This window comes from Moschus berezovskii, chromosome 6 (genome assembly GCF_049115385.1).
Source record: "Moschus berezovskii isolate FMDL1 chromosome 6, NW_MosBer_1.0, whole genome shotgun sequence".
Lineage (NCBI taxonomy): Eukaryota > Metazoa > Chordata > Mammalia > Artiodactyla > Moschidae > Moschus > Moschus berezovskii.
Window position 1 is genome coordinate 114,073,362 of NC_142465.1, and position 19,502 is coordinate 114,092,863.

Consider the following 19,502-nt stretch of genomic DNA (forward strand, 5'->3'; position numbering starts at 1 on the left):
TATTTAATCTCATATTATTTATGAAATGCTATACTAATTTGCTTTAGGATCTACAGAACACGTACAGAGAGGCAGGGTGTTGAGAAAAGCACCCTAAACTCTGAGCCAGGAGGTCCTGACTTTGATCTCTTCCCTGCCCTTGACCAGCCACGTGACAGGGGCCAGTTCCTAAAGCTCAGGGTTGCTGCAGGCATGGTGAGAGGTGTCTGGAGAAAGTATGGGTGGGGAAGGATGATGGTGACAGATGAGGCATGGTCCATGGGTGGTCTGTGGAATCAGAGGGGCTCTTAAACCACGTTAAAGAGGCTGGGGTTTAAAAACAAAAAAAAGGAGAAAACAGCAAAATTCTGTAAAGCATTATCCTTCAATAAAAAATAAATTAATTAAAAAAAAAAAAAAGAGGCTGGGGTTTGTCCCACAGAAAAATAAGCAAGGAAGAGAAGCAACCAGATTTGCATTTACCTGGTACCTTTCATGAAAGATCCACCAGAAGCTATCCAGCCATATAGCTCTTACAGAAGGGGAAGAGAGAAACTTCTCTAATTCTCTACCTGAACAGAAAGACTGGAAAAGAAACACAATTCATGTTGTTATTGCTTATTTACTTATTTATTCTTTGAAATTTACCTGGAACTACTGCTGCTGCTGCCAGATTCGTAATCATCTCCACTCAAACCCTTCCTTTCCGCCCACGTTCCATGGCTTCTTATTGTTATTAATCACACCACCTCCTGGCCAATCATCTTTGAAGTCAAAATACTTTTGGAAAAAACAAACCAAGACAAAACAGCAAAAAAATAAAAAAACAAACCCTAGAGCTTGTTATACAGAGTGAAGTAAGTCAGAGAAAAACAAATATCATATATTAAGGCATATATATGGAACCTAGAAAAATGATCTTGATGAACCTATTTGCAGGGCAGGAATGGAGACGGACGTAGAGAGCAGACGTGTGGACACACAGGGGTCGGGGAAGAGGGCACGGGCTGAGAGAGCAGCACTGACATGCACTCTGCCGTGTGTGAAAGGGGGAGCAGGAAGCCGCTGCACAGCACGGGGCGGGGTGCGGGGTGCGGCGCGCAGCTCTTGGTGCTCAATGACAACCTGCAGGGGTGGGATGCAGGAGGAGCAGGGAGGCTCAAGAGGGAGGGGGCACTGCCATGCGTCCCGTGCCATTCACTCCTCATCTCACTTTGTCACCGTCTGTCTCTGTGGTTGCTGCTCAATGATGAAACTGTCATCCCCAATTTACAGAAGAGGGAAGTGAAGATTGAAAGGTGAGAATTCTTGCCTAAGCTTATACAGACAGGGAGGCTCAAAAGCAGGCAGCCTAGGACTTCCCTGGTGCTTCCAATACAGGGGGCGCGGGTTCAATCCCTGGTTGGGGAACTAAGAATCCCACATGCCACATATCACGGCCAAAAAAAAGCAAAAAGCACGCAGCCTGGCCCCAGAGATACTGCACGGGCTGCCTCTCCTTTTACCGTCTGGAGGAACAGAGTGTGTCCTGGATGCAAAGGGAAAGACTCCTTGGCAGTCCCTTCAAGCCTACAGAAGCCGAGGGCAGAGTGCATAAGCAAGCCACCCTTGGTAGAAAAGAGCGCTCTGAGCCCTGCTCTCGGTTAGTCCTCTCTGCCATTCCTCAGGTCTCCTTGGAGAGGCAGGACAGTCAGAGCGGTGGAGAGCACAGACTGACACCGCACTGCCTGGATTCTCATCCAGCTCTTACACTAATTAGCTGCAGGGCCCTGACCAATGGCATCGAATCTGTCTGTGCTCATCTGGGAAATGGAGATGGTGATGACAGTCCTGACCTCCAGAACGACTGTGAGGGTTCAGTGAGTGAACTCATGGTCTAGGGGTGACCACCAGGTTCTCTGAGCCAGAGGCAAAGCTGGTGGATGAAGGCAGAGGGAGGGGATGGAGGAGATTTGAGGAGGCAAGCAAAATGGCATGGCCCCTGAGCAAGATGGAAGAAGGTCCTTTTAACGGCAGGGTACAAATCTGTCTTGGGTTTCCTGAAAGCCAAAGAAAAGCAGGAGCCATCATCAGATATAAGACTAAAAGCATTCCAGGAAATGCTGTTTTTCTTGGGATTAAGGTCTAAGGAAAACATTTCCCAGGCTACCTGAGAAATGGGACATTAGTTAGCACAGCAGTCACCATCCTGGGGGTACCCACACAGCACGTGGAACGAGAGCTCAGGTTCCAGAGAGGGTCAGTGGGCCTGTCAGGGGCACAAGGCTGGGGGGAAGGTGGCACAGGAACAGTGGATCCATGAAACACACCATCCATTTTCCATGTCTTTCTTCCTCTTTTAAATTTTAGAAAAAGGAAGAAGAAAAAACTACAGTCTCGTATACCTGAAACTAACACAACATTGTAAATCAACTCTATTTCAATAAAGAAAGAAAAAAATCTACCATCTTATCACTCAGAGAATGCTGGTGGTATCTCTGAATGGTTTCACCCCAGATTTTCTTGTGGGCTGACATAACATTGTACTGCAGGGTTTTACGTACTGATGTTTATCATTTAACGTCATTTAACGTCATAGCATCAGAGAAGGCAATGGCACCCCACTCCAGTACTCTTGCCTGGAAAATCCCACGGATGGAGGAGCCTGGCAGGCTGCAGTCCATGGAGTCGGATATGACTGAGTGATTTCACTTTCTCTTTTCACTTTCATGCATTGGAGAAGGATATGGCAACCCACTCCAGTGTTCTTGCCTGGAGAATCCCAGGGACGGTGGAGCCCGGTGGCTGCCGTCTATGGGGTCGCACAGAGTTGGACACGACTGAAGCGACTTAGCAGCAGCAGCAGCAGCAACGTCATAGCATAGTATGTTAAAATACACTCTTCATAAATACTCATATAGTGGCAAAGTAGTCCATGATATATAAACCAAAAATGACTGTACTGTTGTTCCATCATTAAACTTTTCTAATAACACTGATAATGAAAACGATCATTTTTTGAGAAGTTATGCCTTACTAAGTGCTGTGCTGTGTGCTTATGCACATTATTTAATTTTACAATAATACTTTAAGGTAGAGGCTACTGTTATTGCTACTTACAGAAGAATAAATGAGAGTGCGGAGAGCTACTTAATCACCAAGATGCGCTGCCTTCCAGGTCCTCGTTATCACAAACACTGTGTAGTGAACATCTTTTTACCCTGCCCTGGAGAATGTGATGCTGTGAGTGCCTGCTGCTCCTGCACCTCTCTGCTAAAGAATGCAGGGGATCCAGGACCTGATCCCCGGTGCCCACTGCCTGCCCTGGGCAGCAGCACCTGGTGACAGGCAGCCCTCTGCTCAGTGACCGCAGCCCACGCTGGAGCCTGGCACTGGAAGCCAGCAAGCGCCACTGTCACGCTGGGCAGTGACTGGCCTAAATGGATCACTGCCCTCAGGAAGTCAGCATGCAGGATGGAACAGAGGTAGAGACACAGCCTGAGAGAGGGAAAAAGCAGGGCAAGAATCACGAGGAGGAGGGCAAGAGGAGGCGGCGGCGGCAGAGAAAGGACGGGAGAGAGGGGGAGGGCGGAGCGGGATGGGGGTGTGGCTGAAGCAGCGAGAAGCACAGACAGAAGAGACTGTCTGGGAAGCTGGGTGCCAGGACTGGTGGTGGCGAGCCAGTGAGGAGCTGAGGGGGTCATGGTCATAGCTGTTTTGGGGACCCTGGGGCTGTGCAGTTGTGAGGGGCATTGAGGCACAGCTGGAAGATGGCTGAGACAATTTTCTGGGCCTCCTCCCCTCTCAACCCCTGCCTACAACTATCCCCCAGCTCCTGAGGGGCCAGCACCGTCTATCACACACACATGGGTTCTTCTGGGCCTTAGAATACTCCCTTTCCTCCTTCCCTGTGGCTCAGCTGGGAAAGAATCTGCCGGCAACGCGGGAGACCTGGGTTCAATCCCTGGGTTGGGAAGATCCCCTGGAGAAGGGAATGGCTACCCACTTCAGTATTCTGGCCTGGAGAATTCCATGGACTTTAGAGTCCATGGGTTTGCAAAGAGTCGGACACGACTGAATGACTTTCACTTTTACTTTTCTCCTTCCTGAGGAACCCAGCTCTCCAAATTGGTGACTCACCCCAAGGGGTAACCATGGGGCATGGGAATTAAATATTCTAAGTACTGTCTAATTAAGAAAAAAATTAAGGTTACCCATATACAACTTCAGTTCAGTTCAGTCGCTCAGTCATGCCCAACTCTTTGCGACCCCATGAATCACAGCATGCCAGGCCTCCCTGTCCATCACCAACCCCTGGAGTTCATTCAAACTCATGTCCATTGAGTCGGTGATGCTATCCAGCCATCTCGTCCTCTGTCATCCCCTTCTCCTCCTGCCCCCAATCCCTCCCAGCATCAGAGTCTCTTCCAAAGGGTCAACTCTTCGCATGAGGTGGCCAAAGGATTGGAGTTTCAGCTTCAGCATCAATCCTTCCAATGAACACCCAGGACTGGTCTCCTTTAGGATGGACTGGTTTCATCTCCTTGCAGTCCAAGGGACTCTCAAGAGTCTTCTCCAACACCACAGTTCAAAAGCATCAATTCTTAGTGAATGACAACAGAACACATGCCTCATTAATTACCATGTATCACAGGGTGTGGCCTCCAAATGCTACGCTCACGGGCCACGGGATCAGTGTGGTTAGGAGCCCAGAGCACTGCGAGAAAGAGTGTTGGTTTCGTCGTCGGTCTGATCTCAGCTCAGTTACTTGCAAACCATGTGGCCCTCAGCAGCTTACCTGCCCGACTCAGTTCCCTGGGGTATAAGACTGGGACAGCGGTGTGTCCCATGCAGGCGGGCGCCCCAGAGGGCTCTCTCTTCTTACCTTGCCGCTAACGGGGTTTTTCTCAGCCAGGATCACATTGCCCACCAAGTCACAGAAGTCCACCCCATTTGGAAGATTGTTTGGCCTAGAGTCGTCAAAGGATGGGTACTGGTACAGCTCTGCCAGGAGATTTTTATCTGCTGTTTTCTAAAGACAAAAACAGAACATGAAAATGGGGTCCCTCATATGACAGTTTAAAACAACACAGTATCTTCTCCTTTTTATCATGGAGATAATATTAACAATCTTAGAGAATGTTGAAGAAAATGAGAGTGTGTGAGTGATCCCAGCAGTTCTTATCCAACAGATATTTACATTATTTCTATTTTCCTTTCAGGCTTTGAGCACATGTATACAAATACGTATGTGTTACTTCAATCATTTTACGATTCATATATGCATGCACACTTTTATGTCTTGCTTTATCCCCTTAGATTTTTCACATTGTCTCACTGTCTTCAAATTTATCATATAAAGTAGTATATCTTGTCAAGATGTGCTATAATTTAATTACCTACTCACAGATGAGTTCAAATTAATATTATTACTAACTGGGACCATATGGTTCACCTCTTTGATGTTATTAACTTGGTATGAATTTCTCAAAATGGCACTATTAGGGTCAAAGGATATGACCACCCCACATTTATGGTTCTTAACATATGGAATTTAGGATAAAAATATGACTATAAAAATGTAAAAATACAGAAAGGAAGGGGAGGAAGAGATCAATAACCATGACCCAAAGGCACCTCCTGGAAGCATTCTGAGGGACTGAGTTCCTTGGTAACTGAGCTGTGGCCTTGACAGTGGGAGACCCGAGTGACTGACTACATTGATTGAGTCAGATGTCAGCTTCCCCATGCACTGGCTGTGCCACTCCGGGCAGGACATTTAGACCTGCTCGGCCACCATCATGGGGAGTGTGACAGTTTCGATGTAGACCCGCAACTATTGGGCTGTATGCTGTGTGGGAATTTTCCAGGCTATAATGTGAAAAAAGGGTAACATATTCTCTAGCATTTAAAGGCTTGAATACACATGAGCTGGGTAGTTTAAAGAGGGAGCTTAGGAGGATCTTGCCTCCCAGAGGGCGCTAGTGGTAAAAAAAAAACAAAAAACCCGCCTGCCAATGTAGGCGTCAAGAGACAGGTTTGATCCTTGGGTCTGGAAGATCCCCTGGAGGAGGAAAAGACAACCGATTACAGTATTCTTGCCTGGGAAATCCCAAGGACAGAGGAGCCTGGCAGGCTACAGGCTCAATGGGGCCACAGAGAGTCAGACACAACCAACGCGACAGCACTTAGGAGGATCTTAACTGGGGCGGCTCTGAGATGGGGTTAGAGTGCTACTAGAGAGGCCGCTGAGAGAGCAAGACCCCAGGCGCAGGTATCTGAGCGAGAGGCAGGGGGCTCTGTCACCAGCAAGCTGCATGACGCTGGACGGGTCCTCTGTCTGCTCCTGACTGCCAGCTCCCTGGGATGTCTGCAGTGACCCACAAAACCCCCACTGCTGTGGGAATGCACCCCCGGGAGCTCTGCGGCATGGTGGCTCTGTGTGAACTGAAGCTGAACTCGTTGTTTCTAAGGGTAAACAGCTTCTAAGTTCTAAAGATAAACGGACAACTGACCTCTGGAGTCCTCTTGATTCTACCTTTCTGAGGTGTTATGAGAAATTCTAAAGTTATTAAAATACATTTGTATTGTTCAGTCACCAAGTCGTGTCCGACTCTCTGCAATCCCATGGACTGCAGCTTGCCAGGCCTCCCTGTCCCTTACCATCTCCTAGAGTTTGCCCAAGTTCATGTCCATTGAATCGGACGTTAAGATAGGTTAAGATACAGGTACTAAAACAGGTACTCTGCCATTTTCCTACATGATCACCATCCAGGTGCCAAGGGACCTTTCGCTGGAATTAAAATGTAGTTCAGGCCCAGCACAAACCAACCCAGCAAGAGATCCCTTACCCTTTTGATAATGAAAGATTTGACATTCCTGAATTCTGAGCCCTTGCAAATATTCTGTGATTTTCCTTCATTCTTTTCTGCAAGAGAATGAAAGAAGAGAAACAGGATGTGAGTAACCACGGGGTCTGCCCACGGCTGTGTGGTAAGCATACCTGTGATTTTTCATTCATCCTGAGCAGCCAGATGGCATACGCACTATTAGTTTGCCTGGGTTGCTGACTTGCTAAGACTCCCCTCCTTATTTGATAAGACTGCTTTTGAGCTCAGAGAAGCAGTCAGGAGGAGCAGATAAAATATGGGTTTCGAAGTCAGTCTGGGGAAAATCTAAGACCTGCGGTGGACAAGCCTTCTGGTTCTCGGCAAGTGGTCCCCTTACCTTCTCTCAAGTATAAAACACGTTCGAAGGCACCTGCCTCACAGGTAGGGGGTCTTAGGAAGCTTTAACAAGGGGATCCATATGAAAACACCTAGCGTAAGGTGTCCCCCAGCAGGTCGTCTCGAAATGTTATTGACCCTCCTTCCTTGCTTGATGCCAAGAAGTGAGATTAAAGGCTCTCTCAGAAGAGGCCAAAGATACTCTCACCTGAAACTCCGGATTCCTACTCAATTACGTTTTAGACACTAAAAAAAATCCAAACCCCACAAAAACACCAAGTCTACAGGAAAGGGGTTTTGCCTCTGTCTGCCAAGCCGCCGCGACTTCGCTCTCTTTTTAAAGCCTTCTTCTCCATCTCATATTTCTCAATTGCCTTCAAAAACCAAAAGAGAAAAGGGGTTTTAGGGTTTTAGTGCAAACCTGAGGGGAGGGCAGGGGTCGGGAACTAGGCCATTTCTCCTGCCGGTTCGCAAGAGGCCTGGAGCAAAGTCTGTGGCAGGGCTTTGCTGTCTCCCCGCTAGGTGGCAGGGCTTTGGTGGCCATGTGTGTCACTGGCCTCATCCCCCGGAGGGTCACCACCACTATGTCCCCCACCCTCACCTTCTCCCACGCTGCCCCTCCTCCTGGCCACACTCCCGAGGAACACAGAGTCTGGAGCAGGCTTCCAGGGTGACAAGCTGCTGTCAAGCCTCTGCACAGGGGGTAATAACCCCTCCCTCCCAGCGCTCTTATAGGGCTGAGGTACCACTACAAAGAATTGGGTGCGTTTTAAACACTAGCACCCATAGGCGTTCAGATAGGAGCTGCTTAATAAAGAGGAACTATTATTATTATTAATCATCACCATACCCCGACCTCTCAAGGGATTTCTCTTGATCTCTGATTCCTCCTCCCCACTCCCCCAGCCCTGATAAAAGAGAGGAAGGAAAAATGAATGTCAGTGACCCAACAAGGTGCATTGACTGTCAACCAGCCCAGCACTAAGCTGGGATAATGAAGTTAACCAAGTATGATTCTGTGTCTGTGACCTCAAGGAATTTCCAGTCTATTCAGAGAACCAAATCAACACACATGGAACAAGTCTTAAACGTTTAGAATTCAAATGAGTGGGATCAGTATGGGCTGGAGCAGAGAGGACCAGCCAGAAAAGGTCGCGTACGAGTGTTGGGGATAAGGGAGGAGGCAGTTCTCCTTAGCTTGATAAACCGTGAAATGCTTCTCCAGCCTCCTGCTACCTTCCTCCTGAACTGGCAGCCCTGGCCTGTGAGATGAGCTAAAGGTACTGGAATGTGTGCAGGTGTGTGGGCCTGTTGGGGAAGGGGTCACACTGGTAAGTCTTTGCACCAACACTGTTGCCCCAGTCCCGTGCATCAGAGAAGGCACGATGGATGAATGAATCGGATGGGTGAGCGTCAACGTGACAATACAGCCATGCCTCTGCCACCCACCAGGATGTCACTGTAGCTGACACTGGCAGAGCCTGGAAGGATGCACAAGATTTCCACAGAGAAAGAACAGAAAGGAACTTTGAATCCTGGAGGAAAAGTAAGTTTCAGGGCAAAAATGATGAGACCTGAGTTTGCGTTTGAGATGACAGAAGGACCTACAGGTAGGACTGTTCCCTAGGAAGCAACTCCCAAACATGGTTAGTGACCAGCCTTAGTGGGGAATTATTCAGATACATGGATTTATTACAGATATTTATTTAGTCCTGAAAATTCAGTGGAAGGACTGATGCTGAAGATGAAGCTCCAATACTTTGACTACCTGATGTGAACTGACTCATTAAAAAAGACCCTGATGCTGGGAAAGATTGAAGGCAGAAGAAGGGGATGACAGAAGATGAGATGGTCGGATAGCATCACTGACTCGATGGATATGAGTCTGAGCAGGCTCTAGGAGTTGGTGATGGACAGGGAAGCCTGGCATGCTGCAGTCCATGGGGTCACAAAGAGTTGGACACAACAGAGAGACTGAACTGAACTGATTCCTTATTGCAATAAATATCATTCCTTATTGGGTTTTGAACTGTTTATTTATTGTGGCTCTGAATTGTTCTCTATATAAAATTTTAAAACCATAAATATTTTACATGGTACAAAATCAAACACAGTAAGAAGTCTCCTTCCTACTGCTCACTCAAGATTCTTAGTTCCTTGCATAGCTTTCTAGAGGTTTTCTAGAGGTATTCTGTATTGATTCAGATGAGCGCACACATGGCACACAGGTCTGCACCTGGCCCTTTTCACTTTTAGTTTTTCAAAAAGCTCCCAGGGGAGTCTGATGATCAGTTAGGTTTAGGTATCACTGCTCTAGGTAACTAGGAACCTGAGATTGAAATACAGGTGAGGAGCTCAAATTTGCAAACATACCCTTCATTCCACAAATATTTCCTGAGCATCTACTAAAAGTCAGACACTGGGCCAGTGTTGAAGATGCAGCCATGAACATCAAAGCCTGTCTCTGTGCTCCAAGGGCTCAGAGACTAGCAAGGAGAAGCCAGTGACTGCGAGGTGACCAAGGTAATCAGTGCTACTGAGGGTGGGGGACAGGTGTCAAGAGTGCACCCTGAAGGGGCACCTACACTGGTCTTGGGGTGGAGGGTGCAAGGAAGGCCGTTTCAGAGGCTGTGGCCTATAGGCAGAGGAAGGGATGCCCTGCTCTCTACTGTGGGAGTGAATGGTGAAGCTGCAGTGGTGAGTGTACAAGTTCCTGAGGGAAGGAGACTGGAAAGAAGAGCTAGGCAAGTTCACCGCCAGAGACTGGAGGGGAAACCCATACTCGGGGCGTGGGAGAAGGAACAGAAACAGGACATAGCTAGGTGTAAAGCAGGCAGCGGGTCTGGATCTCAGGAGGAGATGGTTCACTGACTACCCATATACTGAACACTTTTTATGCGTCTGATACTGTGCCAGATGCCCTCTGGTTGGGCAGTGTGGAGCCTGGAGACACCAGTCTGGCTCAGATGCTGACGTGGGAGGAGTGGTCCCGTGGTCAAGGCTGATGTATAAAGGTCAGGGCACACTGCGGTCAACAGAGGTTGGGCAGGGTCGCTGGGGGGGGAGGGCTCTCGTGGCAGCAGGCAGTCAGCACCTGCCAGGTCTGATAGGCTGCCTGGACAGAGGAGCAGGAAGGACAAAGCCCTCCTTCCTCCAGGTCACGCAAGGACCCACAGTTGCTCCTGCCAGCCCCACCTTGGCTCTGACTGGCAGTGAAGAACGCTGAGAAGCTGTGCCGATGCTGGGCAGCCTTGAAAAGTCACCAGATCCTGCTACTGGAAGGATAATATTCATTTTGCTGGCTCTAAAATTATCAGAACAGCCCCACAGAACTGACATATACAGTCTTATTGTAAAATATCCAAACATTACAGACATACTTGGAGTAATAACTTTACCCATCTTCCATCCCATTCCCTTTCCAGAACTGACTCCATTTGGCATGTATCCTTTCAGACTCTTCCCTACACATTCACACATATAATGTCCTTCCTGAGAGCCAGGCACCAGCTAAGGGTTTTTGAGAGTCTTAACTCATCTATTAAGATGAGTCGAACCATAAAGAAAACTGAGCACCAAAGAATTGATACTTTTGAACTGTGGTGTTGAAGAAGACTCTTGAGAGTCCCTTGGACTGCAAGGAGATCCAACCAGTCCATCCTAAAGGAGATCAGTCCTAGGTGTTCATTGGAAGGGCTGATGCTAAAGCTGAAACTCCAATACTTTGGCCACCTGATACATTGGGAAAGACCCTGATGCTGGGGAAGATTGAAGGCAAGAGGATAAGGGGATGACAGAGGATGAGATGGTTGGATGGCATCACCAACACGATGGACATGAGTTTGAGTAAACTCTGGGAATTGGTGATGGACAGGGAAGCCTGGTGTGCTGCAGTCCATGGGGTCACAAAGAGTTGGACACAACTGACCGAACTTACTTAACTCATCTAATTCTTGTATATATAACAATACATCTATGAAGTAGATATAGTATCAATGTTATCATCATTTTACAAGACGCTGAGGCTCAGAGGCTCAATAGTTTACCTAATGTCAGAATGTGAGAGAACAGTACAGCAGCAGGAACTCAAGCTCTGACAGTCTTATTCTAAGCCTCTGGAGCTACACACACCCTCATGCACATGTACAGAGCACACATATAGAGATAGAGTGCTTTTGAACTTAAACAAAATTGTTCCAAATAGTGTGTGTGTTTATTTTGCTTTTATTCACAGTTCAATTCTAGGCTCTGCTCGACACGGGGTAAGGGAGAACTAAAGCTCATGGTCTTCTTCCAGCTTCAGTAAAGAGTGGCTTAACCTCTGTGAAAGACAACTTGACTGTATCCATCAAAATTTTAAATTTCACTTCCAGGGCTCTATCTGGCAGAAATACTTGCAAATGAGTCCCAAGATACATGTAGAAAAATATTCACATGTTTACTATGATGCAAATGCCACTGAAATAAGGACTAGGGAAGAATCAAATTGATTTTGCCATAGCCAAATCCTATATAAAAAATAGGACTTTTATATAGATAAAAATAAAAGTTTATGAATTTAAAGAAACATGTCTTTAAGACTTCTATTGTGCAAATGTGCTTTCAAATTAATAAAGGGGTCCCTAGGGTCCTTTCTTCCTGGAAGCCTTACCTTGGCACTCAAAACTCACCAGGCTGTGCACCAGCGGGTTGGCACTCAGATCTATGTCAGCAATCATCTGGTTCACCTGCTGAATGGAGCCAACCAGGCACACTGGAGGCGGGCCTGTTAAGGAAACTTTTTGGGTAATGATTACACACAAACAGAATAGGCTGAGGGAGCCTGGCCAAGATAGCAGTTCACTTCCTTCCTGTGCTTTTTCCCACTCCATTATTTTCTCTGCAAACACTCACACTTCTTTTATCTTGCCTTATATGAGCTGCTTTAAAAATTGTAAACAAAAATTAACCATATTCTAGACATCTTGAAAAACATAAAAAGAATCACCCGTTATGCTACCACCCTAACAACTTATTAGGATCTGGGGAGACTTCCTTCTAGCACTATTACGTACATACCTTTTTACATAATTGTAATATCAGTGTATGCCTATGTTAGTTACTACTCTGACTTCTCTCCCACTCATTATTACGATCATTTTCCATAATATTTGTAATATTTCAAATGGCAGTATACAAATTCATTTAGAGAATGCATTTTAATAGACAACTGTCGCTTGGCTATTGAATATTTAAGCTGTTTATATTTTTTGCAACTATAAATCACGCTGTGATGCACACAGTCACACCGAGAGCTGTTTCCTTATTTGGGATTATTCCTTTAAGAGAGATTTTTCAGGTGAAGGATGCCTGGGTCCAAGGGCATCTCGATCTCGTTTATCATTGTTGAAGCCTCTGCTCAGTTTGACGGCCCTTCTTATTACCCTCTCTACGTTTGCATTTTTCTGTCGTCGTCTCAAGTGGTCCAGGATATATCCTTTGTAAAAGCCCCATAATCCATCACTCCTCACAGCCTTCACGTAAAGCCAGGCTCACTGTTACTTCCATTACCCTCAAGAGTTCTTACAAATTGGAGGACACTTGACAAATGAAGATGCCAAGGAGAGACATGACAAATCATAGGGAGTGAAATGGATTGCTTAGGTTGCGATGAGTGTGGGATTAAGAAGAGAGAGGGAACATTAGAAAAAGGCCCAGGAAAGTGAGATCTTGAAGCAGATGCTCATGGGATCATTTGTGCTCATCTTGAGAAGGGTTTCGGAGAGGCCTGGAAAGTGAGATGATGCAGAAAGATACACGTAGCTCGGCTGGCAGAAGCATGACTCGAAGGTAAGTGAGCCCTATAGAAAATGGAAAGACAGACTTATTTATAACCTAAGATGGTCTCTATTTGCTGCATGAGTTTTATGGTCCCCCAGAGATGGGACTCTGTGAGTCCCTGAGACACAAGGTTCAGGGTCAGAAGTGAGATTTGGATCAATGAGGCCAGAGTCAGAGAAGGAACATTCTGGTAGTGTCTGGATGATGCCAGAAGGGGCAAAGTCTGGCCTAGGTAGAGGTGCTGGCAAGTTAGGAAGGTCAAATGGAGTTATTTGGTTTTTTTTTAATTTTTTATTGAATTTGCTGCAATATTGCTTCTGTGTTCTGTTTTGGTTTTTGGCTGTGAGGCATGCGGGATTTTAGCTCCTCGACCAGGGATTGAACCGCACCCCCTGCACTGAAAGGTGAAGTCCCAACCACTAGACCACCAGGGAAGCCCCCAAATGGAGTTTTAAAAAGAAAGAAAGAAAGGGAATTCCCTAGCAGTCCAGTGGTTAGGACTTGGCACACTTTCACTGCCATGTGTGCCTAATTTCAATCCCTAGTCGGGGAACTAAGACCCTGCAAGTCACATGGCACAGCCGAAAACAAACAAATAAAATTTTTTTAAAAAGAAAAGTTGAGTACTCAGCTAACTCATCTGAGGGCAGAGGCTTGGACTATAACTTAGTTTCTATCTCTAAGTTCAATTCTTTGGAAGGTAGAAAGGAAAGGAGACAATGAGGGGAAAAGAGCATTTTTTCCCCTCTTCTTCCCCATCTTTTCAACAAATATCTCTAGCATGTCTTCCTTTGGTTCTCTTTCTGCTCTATCTTAGGAAAATAAACTCAAGTCAAACACTCGTTCGCTGCCTCAAATTCTTTTAGAGGATAGGTGGGGCTTAAATAATGGAAGAAAATCAACAAACAGGTAACAGACAAGTCAGTAAGTGGTGTGTGATGGAGCCCGTGTCACCCTCTGTGCAGGGGTGCTGTCCTCATTGCAGACGGCACCATGGAAGGATACAGGGCACACTGGCCTTCAGATTCCTCGTCATGGCCTCCTTCAGTGCATTCTGCGCAGTCATGGAAACACCCAGGTGCTCATCCAGTGGCACCATTGGCAAAGCGGTGAAGTTGATGACATCCAACCTCCTGAAGTGTGCCATCGTCCACTTCCTTGTACACTGACCAACAGTTAAGCTTCCACATTTAAGAGCCTCTCATTCCTCCCCTATGGTCTTGTTCTCTGTTCAGCCAGCCTCCTGGAAATCAGAAATAAGCACAGAACCAACTTTGAAAGCTCAACCACGTTCATCTCGCAAGCAGGGCTGATGGCGAGGCACACGCTGCATGCAACATGGGGAGTAAAGACTTGTTAGAGAAACCCATTCTTTTTATTTTTTTCCTTTGCTTCTTTTGTTTTTATTTGAACAGAGTTACAATGTTGTGTTAGTTTCTGCCGTACAGCAAAGTGAATCGGTTTTATACCTGTTCTTGTTTAGATTATTTTCTCATATAGGTCATTACAGAGTATTGAGTAGAGTTCCCTGGGCTACACAGTAGATCCTTACATACGTGTGTGTGCATGTTTCTCCAGAGATACACATAACCTTTGATTTGTGCAGGAACTGAGGTCCCCAGGCAGGTGCAGCATTGTAACCTCAGGCTGAACACAAAATGCCTGGAGCGTGCGTGCTAAGTTGCTTCAGTCACGTTTGACTCTTTGTGACCGCATGGACTAAGGCCTGCCCGGCTCCTCTGCCCATGGGATTCTCCAGGCAAGAATACTGGAGTGGGTTGCCATTTCCTTCTCCAGGGTATCTTCCTGAGCCAGGGATCGAACCTGAGTCTCCTGCATTTCCTGCCTTAGCGGGTGGATTCTTTACCACTGTGCCACCATATTTTTTTATCTTATGGGTGTCGCATATTCCACTGTATATATGTACCACATTCCTAACTGAAAACTTCAAGGCATACACACTTTTGCTTTCTACCTGCTGATCCCCACCATCACCCTCTGATGAAAATTATCCTAATTTTAAAAATAAAGAGACTTGGAAATTCCCTGGTGGTCCAGTGGTTAGGTCTCAATGCTCTCACTACCAGGGGCCCAAGTTCAACCCCTGGTTGGGGAACTAAGATCCTGAAAGCAACACAGCAAGGCCAAATAAATAAACAAAAGGAGACTGTTGTTGTTGTTTAGTTGCTAAGTCATGTCCGACTCTTTTGTGACCTCATGAATTGTAGCCTGCCAAGATCCTCTGTTCATGGGATTCTCCAGGCAAGAATACTGGAGTGGGTTGCCATTTCCTTCTCTAGGGGATCTTCCCAACCCAGGGGTCGAACCCTCGTCTCCTGGATTGGCAGGCGAATTCTTTACCACTGAGCCACCCAGGAAGCCCAGAGGAGACCAGAGTGCTGAAAAGACTGGGGCTCCAGACCATCCAGCAAGTCAGATTTCAAACTAGAAATGCAGTCAAATTTCTTTGCCTAAGCCTCACCTATAAAGTCAGAGATGTGGATTAGGTTGCTAGAACCCTATTCAGCTCTCAGATATTGGGCTTCTACGATGCTGGGGTGGGCGGTGCATTCCCTCAGCATGAGGCTCCTGATAGACCTGAGGCTTTCTGCTCCCTCTCCAGAAGCTGTCCCCGTCACTACCTCTCCTCCTGGATTTGGAATATGCTGGCCAGACTGCTCTCTGGGGTCCTTGCTTACTAGCCAGGAGGAATTTATCACTACCATCTGTGGGTCCTCCCTGTCCAGAGCCTGGGGGTATAGGCCTGGTTATAATGAAGATTCAGTTCTGCCCTCAAGAAGCTCGTACATAATGGAAAGAGAGAGAAAAGGTATAGTTTGATGAAAAAAAATTAATCAGGTGCCCTTTCACCACAGTCTCCTTTCCTCTCCTTTGGTTCCTGCCTTCTGCTCTGCTCTCTTCCCCCCAGCCAGCCATCCTATACGCCTGCTGCACTCAGATTCTTCCTGGTCCCAGCTATGCCGGGAGCTCTATGGCTCTGTACATGCTGCTGCCCCCATTCAATCAGCCCAGGTGATATATCTTTTAGAAAACCTTGTTGAATTACTCCAGGCCATTAGTACCACACCTTCTCTGTGAAGGTCAGGATTCTGCTTGCAACTATTACAGCACTTACAATCCTGAACTAGAAGAATTTGCTTCCGCATCTTTCTTCATTAGGCAAATTACCCTCTAGGAAGTAGGTTCAGTCAATATTTGATTCCTTTTTTTTAAATTTTATTTACTTAGGTGCACTGGGTCTTAGTCGTAGCATGCGGGAGGTTTGGTCGTGACATGCAAACTCTTAGCTGCAGCAAGTGGGATCTAGTTCTCCAACCAGAGATCAAACCCAGGCTCCCTCCATTGGGAGATCAGAGTTTTAGCCACTGGACCACCAGGGAAGTTCCCGGAGTCCCTTTCTAACTGATCTCATTTCTTTTTGGGCCAAAGAGGTTATCCATTTGGGTTGTCCCAAGTCAGCTTGATTGTAGGAAAGGTTGGCCCAGGCCAATACACTTCTCCTAGCCTTTAGCCATACAGCGCTTCTGAGTTTTCTTCCACGCCCCTGCCCAAACATGAACTGGAAAATTAAACACATTCTCTGAAAAGCCAGTCTTAGGGGGACTCTGTGAAGAAGCCTCTTGCTTTCATTCAACCTTTCATTGGAAGGGCTGATGTTGAAGCTGAAACTCCAATACTTTGGCCACCTGATGTGAAGAGCTGACTCATTTGAAAAGACCCTGATGCTGGGAAGGATTGAGGGTAGGAGGAGAAGGGGACAACAGAGGATGAGATGGTTGGATAGCATCACCGACTCAATGGACATGAGTTTGGGTAGTCTCTGGGAGTTGGTGATGGACAGGGAGGCCTGGCATGCTGCAGTTCATGGGGTCGCAAAGAGTCGGACATGACTGAGCAACTGAACTGACTGACTCACATCTAACTGGAGAACTGAATATTATGCTTCTTAAGAGAAACAATTAAAATTCTCTGTTCATTTCTGAATTTTTCATCATACTATTTTAGGATAAGTATTATCTGAAGCATGATAAGTTTTTACTGTCACTACTTGGGGAGAACACTAACTTCATTGAATACCTACCCTGTGTCCAGGACTGTGCTGTATATTAGGGGCAGATGAGTGGAAGAATAAAAAAGCATTCTGCCCTCATGGAGCACATATTCTTGCACTTGAGATTTGAAAGTCCTTTGTTTAAAGTTAAATGTTTTAACTTAAACATGTTAAGTTAAAACAATGCTGAGGTTGTAGTTAGGCAGACTTTTGTTCAGTTTAGCCTTCAGTCATTAAATGACTACCTACTGATTGTCCAACAGAACCAGCAATTCATTCTTACTGGGGGACAGGATGAACTAAACCAGACTTGATCCCTGCCCTAATGGGGCTTATGTCAACTAGAGGTGACAAGCGTTAATTAATTATGTGCTAGTGCTAAGTTGCTTTCAGTCGTGTCTGACTCTTTGTGACCCCATGGACTGTAGCCCACCAGGCTCCTCTATCCATGGGATTCTCCAGGCAAGAATACTGGAGTGGGTTGCCATTTCCTTCTCCAGGGATCGTCCCAACCCGCGTCTCTTTGGTCTCCTGCATTGGCAGGCGGGTTCTTTACCACTAGTGTCACCTCAGAATCATGAATTATAACTGACCACTGCTTCAAATGGCAACCCACTCCAGTATTCTTGCCTGGAAAATCCCACGGACACAGGAACCTGGTGGGCTACAGCCCATGGGGTCACAAAGGAGTCAGACACAACTTAGCAACTGAGCACACGTGCTGTTTCAAAGGGAGGGGCACAGTGCTGTGAGAGATGACATAATAGTGGATATCGACCTCGTCAAGGTCACAACTTGAAGGAAGAACAGGAGTTACTCAGATAAATGAGGAAGGGAAATACCATCCAAGCAGAGGGGCACAGAGTAGAAGGGCAGGAAAAGTCTAGACCTGTGCATCACAGTAGCCACTAGCCACATGTGACAATTGAGTCCTTGGAATTTGGTCAGTGTGACCAAACTACTAAAATCTTTAAAAAAATTATTCTATTTATCTGGCTGTGCCAGGTTTTAGTTGCAGCCCAGGGAATCTTTGTGGCACGTGGTCCCTTGCGGCACGTGGGACCTTTTAGCTGCACCATGAGAACTCTTTGCTTTGGCACATGGGATCTAGTTCCCTGAACAGGGATCAAACCTGGGCCCCCTGGATTGGGAGCGTGGAGTCTTAGCCACTAGACCACCAGGGAAGTCCTAACATCTTAATTTTAGTTAATTAAAATTTAAAACCTAAAGCAGAATAAATTAAAAAATATTGATTGTACGTTGAAGTGATCATATTTGGGACATATGAGTGAAAATAAACATTATTCATAGTAATAGCACCTGATTTTCAAAAGAATTTTTTAAAAATATGGCTCTGAGAAAATTCTAAATTATGTATGCGGCCCACATTACGTTTTCATTGAATGGTGCTGGGTTAGACCAGGCAGTTTGGTTCCAGGACATGGAACTTTCCCCTTTTCAATGAAGTAAGGTATGCTGCTGCTGTCAAGTCACTTCAGTCGTGTCCGACTCTGTGTGACCCCATAGACAGAAGCCCACCAGGGTCCCCCGTCCCTGGGATTCTCCAGGCAAGAACACTGGAGTGGGCTGCCATTTCCTTCTCCAATGTGTGAAAGTGAAGTCGCTCAGTCGTGTCCGACCCTTAGCGACCCCACGGACTGCAGCCTACCAGGCTCCTCCATCCATGGGATTTTCTAGGCAAGAGTACTGGAGTGGCTTGCCAGTGTAGTTGGAAGAAAATTGCACTTGGAGCCAGAGACCCATGGGTCCCACCCCTCATTGGTTGGATGACCTGGTGCATTTCACTAGGCACACAGTAAATATCCCTTGAATTGAGTCCGAGTTTCTTCGCTTATCAAATGGACTGTTTATCAAACACACAGTTAGGATTTTAGGAGATCTGGAGTCTATTCTCGAGTAGTTCTCTGCACCCTGCTCACGGTGCGACCTTGAAGCGGCCCCTGGCCTCAGTCTCCCCCACCTGTCAAAGCCGACTAGAGATGGGGCGTGGGAAGGCAGGGTCACGGTCATGTTCATCTTACCTGAAGACTGCAGGCGGAATCCGCGGAACTCGGTGGTGCCGATTCCGCCACGGGGCCCTCAGGGGACCCTGTGAAGTTCTGGATGGGACACCCGAGACCTGTTGCCCCCCACATCCACCAGGAAGGGGTACCCTTTGTTTTGTGATCTGGGAAGAGGAAGAGGAGGCGGGACGTCTGGGAGAGGCCCATTTTGCTGCTGTAAGTCCTGACGTTCTCCGGGCAACGCGGGCCACAGCCGGTACCTGCACCTTTTCCCACAACAATGGGGGGCAACGCGAGCTCCGCCTGCATCCGTGACACGCCGTTACCATGGCGACGGTCCCCGTAGGCGGGGGAGAGACCAGACCAAGGGGTTTGCGGGGAGAGTGAGTGTGGTTTCTAGAC

At 46.9% G+C, this 19,502-nt stretch overlaps 1 protein-coding gene across 1 annotated transcript in view; it reads right to left on the bottom strand.

Moving 5' to 3' along the window:
- FAM227A (family with sequence similarity 227 member A) overlaps window positions 1-19,351 on the bottom strand; it is a 59,299-nt gene extending 39,948 nt beyond the window's left edge. The window contains exons 1-7 of the mRNA XM_055396047.2: window positions 19,119-19,351; window positions 14,010-14,247; window positions 11,855-11,937; window positions 7,486-7,558; window positions 6,810-6,886; window positions 4,844-4,990; window positions 463-564 (exon numbers count right to left, since the gene is read on the bottom strand). Of these exons, the coding sequence (XP_055252022.2) occupies window positions 463-564; window positions 4,844-4,990; window positions 6,810-6,886; window positions 7,486-7,558; window positions 11,855-11,937; window positions 14,010-14,151 (624 nt within the window). The 5' untranslated portion in view covers window positions 14,152-14,247; window positions 19,119-19,351. The remainder of the gene's footprint in view (window positions 1-462; window positions 565-4,843; window positions 4,991-6,809; window positions 6,887-7,485; window positions 7,559-11,854; window positions 11,938-14,009; window positions 14,248-19,118) is intronic.
- Window positions 19,352-19,502: the final 151 nt, after the last annotated feature.